General features: G+C 37.0%; 1 protein-coding gene across 1 annotated transcript; it reads left to right on the top strand.

Annotated features, from left to right (window-relative positions):
* The first annotated feature begins 293 nt into the window (after positions 1 to 293).
* Positions 294 to 5023, top strand: LOC21402244 (zinc finger protein 4). The gene is made up of 2 exons (XM_010107253.2): positions 294 to 543; positions 3940 to 5023. The coding sequence occupies exon 2, from the start codon at positions 4038 to 4040 to the stop codon at positions 4767 to 4769; it is 732 nt and encodes a 243-aa protein (XP_010105555.1). The 5' UTR covers positions 294 to 543; positions 3940 to 4037; the 3' UTR covers positions 4770 to 5023.
* The last annotated feature ends 765 nt before the right edge of the window (positions 5024 to 5788 follow it).

Raw genomic sequence — 5788 nt, 5'->3', positions numbered from 1 at the left:
AGGGACAAAAACAAAATAACTAGAACACTACACAACACAACACTTTTAAGTAAGAGAGAGAGAATGTGTGTTTTCTTTAGTGTGGGACTTGCCCAGTAAGTACTCTTTGCTTTGATTAGCAAAGAAAAAAGTACTCTTTAATTTGTCTGTCTCTTTGTTTGCTTCTTTCTACACTCATTGGTTGATGTTGGGGACTCAGAAGAAGTGCCCAAAATTCAACACACACAAAAAAAGTTTTTTTTTTTTTTAAAGTTTTTTTTTTTAGTTTTTATTTATGTTTATTTATTTTTATCTCCTTCTTGACTTCTCTTTTTCTTTCCACCACCACCATCATCATCATCTCTTCCACCACTGGTTCCCCATAATTGTACTTCTTTCCTTTTCTCTCTTCACTTCTGATCTTATCTCTCTCTTTTAGTTTCTCTTACCCGCTTTCTTTTTTACACACACAAAACTAGAGAAGCCCACAAGGCCTTTTCACACTCAACGAAGTAGTAAATACCTCACAACTAGTTTTTCTTTGCTGCAATTCCGACATACCATGTATGCAACTCTTTCTCCTAATATAGATTCGATTCTTAGCAACTTTTTTTTTTCCTGCGCTTTTTCTGCTGTTGTAATTTTTTTGTTTCTGTTTTTTGTGTGTGTTTGTTTTATAGTATGTATAGTTTTATCCATGTTTTTTTTTTTTTTTATGCTTTTATTGTTTATGTAAACTTTTATTTTTCTAAGTTCTCTTTCCCAGTTTTCTGGGTTTCTGTTATATTTGACTCTTATGGCATTTTTTGGGCTTTATACTTACCATTTTATTACCGTTCATAACTAATGATTAGTTACCATTTTTTTTAGTGCGATTTAATATTATCCTTAATAGAACTCTAGTTCTATAACTGATGAAAAATTTAGTAGATCATCTCAAGTGACTGATGAAAAATCCAGGTTCGTTGAAATGTTTGTTCTGCAGTTTGCTTAAGCGGGGAAAAAGGAAAAGAGGAACTTTGTATAAGAAATCATGAAATTTTCTGTCTTGGTGTTTCCCATTTTAGCTTCAGTTGGTCTACTCTTAGAAATGGATTTAGACCATGGTTAAGAAAAGACATAAACCTATGTTAGGATTAAACTAGCTAATCATCAATACAGGATTTTTTTTTTTTTTTTTTTGCACCCCGAAAAGTTTGTTTCAGAAATTAGATCGAGATAATCCGTCTCGCAGATTAGTTCAATCAAGTCATAAGAAATTGTTCCAATAGGGATGTGAATGCTAGATGCTGGACATAAATGTTTTAGTAACTATTTTGTTATTCCTGACAATAGTTAACTACCAAAATGGCCGTTTATCAAATTTAGTGTCGACTTCTTATAGCTTGATGGAAATGGGATAGTCCCTAATGATCTGATTCTCTGAGGCATCTGACTATATAGAAATTCCTTTCTCACTAAACAATCTTCAGTAGAAGGGTCTTATTGTAGGATTTTTGCTACTATAAAGAATACATACTGGTGAGCCAGGTTTTTTTTTTCAACTTCAGAGGACAATTTCCCATACTAAAACAGGGAAAGTTTCCTCTTTTGTTCTCATGAATCATAATGAATGAGATCTCGGAATAATATATAAGAAATTCAGAATTTAAGGTTTCGAGACTTGTCGAAGTTTATTTTAGTTTTTCCCGTCCAATACACTCCATGTTGGATGTTGTCCAGTGAAAATACTTTATTGGAAGTCCTGTAGCTTTGCTACAGAAGGTTGTATTGGACATTGTTTTCAACTCGACTAAATGGTGTTGAGAAAAAGGTAGCGTAGAAATGGCTGGTATTTAGGTGGCGGTTTGTCAGATGGCCGCTGCGATGGTGGTTGTTGGATAACTTTGGTTGCTGGCTCTTGCAACTGGAAAATTTTAAACGTGTGGGAGGAACTGCGAATATGCATATACGGACTTTGGGATTTGTTTATTCTCATATGTTTTGAGGATTATCTTGTTGATCTTTTTATATAGTCTGGAGATCTTCTTTGCCGATGTTAGGTACTTGTAGGCGTGGCTTAACATGTTTTATTATGACTTCCTAAAATTTTCATTTGCATTTAGTATCACCGGACTTTCTGCCTTGTTCTTCTTGGTTATCTATCTATTGATGATTACACACTTTTGTTTGGTTATGTGTTTTGATGATTCTGGCAGTACCTCTGCTCAGATTGTTCTTTTACTGTTTTTTGTAGTACTGTTTGTTCTTGTTTCGCTCATGTATAATTTTCTGGATGAAGTTTATTGTGTCGATTATTGAATAGCTAGTTTGTTCCTTTATTTCTCAGATTTGAAGTGTGATCTCTTGTTTACGTTTGGCAATCCAATTCGTCTCGGCCTATTTAGTATACGTGTAGTAGGAGTACTAGTAGAATATAGACTGCTGCATATGGGGTTTTCATTATTTCTTTATAGTACGGTGTCTTAGCTATGGTTAATGACTTATATAACAATTTACTGACTTAGTATTTTTGGTTTGCTTTTGAGTGATGGCTTTGGAGGCTTATACATATGTATCAGTACCATTTAGTTGAGTAAAATTTGCTTTCCGATGCTTTAGATTTTTTTGGCTAGGCACTATTTTACATCCTTATAATGCCTTGTAGAGATAAGTTTGGTTATGCAGATACGTAGTGAAGTCGGTAGCAGTATCACGGGATAATGTTTAAGAGATGTTTGATCGATCATATATCAAAACAAGTATCAGCTGTGTTATTACTAGGGCTTTAGCACCACAATTTGTTCACAAATGAAACTCTTGATGGTTTAGCCAAAAGTCTATTGGAGGGGTTTAAATTATGTCATGGAAGGATTATCCTTGCTTTATTCAGTGGAGAGAGGAATTTAATCTGTTTAATGGTTATATTGGAACATGTAATTCTTCCCACTCAAATGCCAAAACCAAGAACCGTTTTAAGCATCCTTCAAATAGAACAATAACACTTTTGTGCATCTATCAAGCTAAGCTTTCTCCTTATTCTTTCTTCATCGTCTCCTATAGATAGTGTGGTTTTCTTTTTTCATTAGGGACAATTGATTTGAAAAAAGTTTCATTTATTTTCTTCTGGCTAAAGAGCTAGTTTCATACTTATCAAGACAATTTATTGCTTAAATTAAATGGTACACTTCTCTAAATGAGATAAGAGCTAAAGCCCTTAAGAATTAGTTCCATGCAGGTTTGTCCATTCTCCTCGACAAGGTTTTGGGTCTGAGTCAATCCCGCCGCAGTGGCGGGATTTATGGGCACTCAGCTATGCAAGGGATCCATACTCCACGGGATGTCTTGCCTCCCCAAGATTGTTTCGGTAGGCCGCCCTCTATCCCTATGACCCTGTTCGCTTGAGCAAAATAAGATCCATGTAGGAAAGGACATGTTGGACTCCACAGGCCAGCAGAGAGTTATGGAGTAATTAAGTTTCCATAATTTGTGAAGAAAAGCTTTTAAGTAGTTGTTTCACTTAAGAACGTTAACATATTCTTTTAAAGGGAAGTGCCGAGTCATTCAGGGTGGCTTTGCACCAAGTGAACCCCACATAATTGCTGTCTTTTGCGGTGCTGTCATGTGTTTGGTCTCCGTAGTGAATGTGTGGAACACACGACCTATCAAGTCATTCAAATCAACATGCCAACAGGATAGTGATAAGTTCAGAATCCTTACTGATTAGATTGCATAGCAAACTCCCTATTCACTTGAAGCAAATAATCTTTTGCATAATTTTTGTCTCAACACTGTTGTAGTGCATTATGACATGTATCCTGTTTTCTAGTGTCCGCTTGCTGCTTCTACTCCCAGTTTACATGCTCTCTCTCTCTCTCTCTCTCTCTCTCTGTCTCTACGCATTTACACAAATGGAGTGGAAAGAAGAAAAGGGAAGCCCATTTTGTCAGGGAAAGTAATTCATCTTTTTGTTGTCTGCAGGGGAAGATCAAAGTAACAATTAGTCGTTCTTGGATTCTTCTTGTGATTATTCAATAGAAGAAAGAAGATATTGTATGCACTTTCTAGCTTAGCAAAACATGATAACACCAGACATCAACTTGGAATGCGAAAATGATTCAGAAGTCAGCAGCCAAGTAGCTTCCGACGTAGCACCGCAAGACTCGTTCCCTAATCCATCAAAAGAGAGCACCACCAGCTCGTCCTGTCTCACGAATATTATAAAACTTCAGGAAGATCCCGCGCCTGTTTCCCTTGACTTATCACTGCAGTTTAGCTCCAGTTTGAACCCTGAGTTGAGAGGCAGGGGTGAAGTTCCTACTCATACTTCAGTGTCAACAAATCCAAGAGTCTTCTCGTGCAATTACTGCAGGCGCAAATTCTACAGCTCGCAGGCACTCGGGGGACATCAGAATGCTCATAAGAGGGAGAGGACAATGGCAAAACGCGCTATGAGGATGGGAATTTTCTCCGGGAGATATAACAGCTTGGCATCTCTTCCCCTTCATGGTTCTCCATTTCGGTCCCTCGGGGTAGAAGCTCATGCTGCAGCACACCAAAGAACCATACCGTCGGAGAGACCTGATATGAGAGGCGGAGCAAGGTTTCAGCCAGGCTATTATGGACTGCCGGTTTTCATGGAGGACGACGACATGGATCTGTTTTGGCCCGGGAGTTTTAGGCAGGTGGATGAGGGAACTGGTGGTGGTTCGGAACTCCAATTTGCTCAGAATTCAGATATGAATATTGTGACACAGATGCCATCCCCAAGAACAGATTCATCTTCTCCTGATCTTACTTTAAAGCTCTAAGATTTTTTATATATTATAAGTCAAAGTTTCTTTAGAATGCTGCTACTTATGTTGTAAACTTTGTACAGCGAGATTGCTTTTGTAACGGCCGCATTTTCTTTTTCTTGTTTTAGTATCCGCTTTCTGGTTCATCAATGATGCTTCTTTTCTTGTTGTGTCTGATGTATAAGTTTTGGAGGATAAAATTGACTGCTTCAAAGCTTGTGATCATATTAAATGCTATTATGTTTGATGATGGTAATTTTTTGAAGCCTCTCCCCTTTCAGTTGAGATATGTCTGGTGAATGAATATCGAGATTTTTGGCTTTGCTCTTCGAGTTCTTGTTCTCTCTTTGCTATCTCTTGATCTCGCTAACGTTCAGTGTCACTATTTCAACATCTTTATTTCACTACGCTCTCTTTTTGTAATCACCTCATTCAGAGAGCAGATGCGAGTGATTCGAGTCCTATGATTTTTCTCGCAGCAGCTTTCAAGCATGCGGGTCTAAAACCGACGGCCGAGATGCAAATTTACCTAATGCATGGTTCAAAGATGATGAAGGAAGAAGGTGAGTGTTTACAGCTTCTTAACGAAGGGGAATCTAACGAGTAAATTCAACTTCATAGTGCAATGAAGTGCATCAGCTAATCATGCCTTTTTTTTTATTTTTATTTTTATTTTATTTTTTACTTCTAAGGGAGGTATTTGCTACGGGAAAGAGTGAATTCTCTAGGCCTGTTTGTTTCCGTTTTTAAAAACGTTTTTCACGTTTTCTGATAAGAGAAAAATGAAAATAACATAAAGATAATGTTTGGTTCAACACCGTACCAGAAACGAAAATAAAATCGTTTTTGTATTTTTTTTTTAAAAAAACTACCACCATTCTAAAAACGAATTAAACTCGTTTTCATTTTTTCTATTTTCATTTTCTCTCTTCTAAAATTTTTTTCTGCCCTTCACTTCTCACATGTGATCTCTCTCACGTGGTCTCTTCCTGAATTTCTCCGTTCTCTTCTCGTCCTCTTCTCCGGTTACAGTT

Source organism: Morus notabilis, unplaced genomic scaffold (genome assembly GCF_000414095.1).
Source record: "Morus notabilis unplaced genomic scaffold, ASM41409v2 Scaffold102, whole genome shotgun sequence".
NCBI classification, from domain to species: domain Eukaryota; kingdom Viridiplantae; phylum Streptophyta; class Magnoliopsida; order Rosales; family Moraceae; genus Morus; species Morus notabilis.
This window is presented reverse-complemented; position numbering and strand designations above follow the sequence as displayed.

Coding starts and splice junctions, on each gene's coding strand:
- LOC21402244 (XM_010107253.2), top strand. CDS start 4,038: ATGATAACACCAGACATCAACTTGGAATGCGAAAATGATTCAGAAGTC.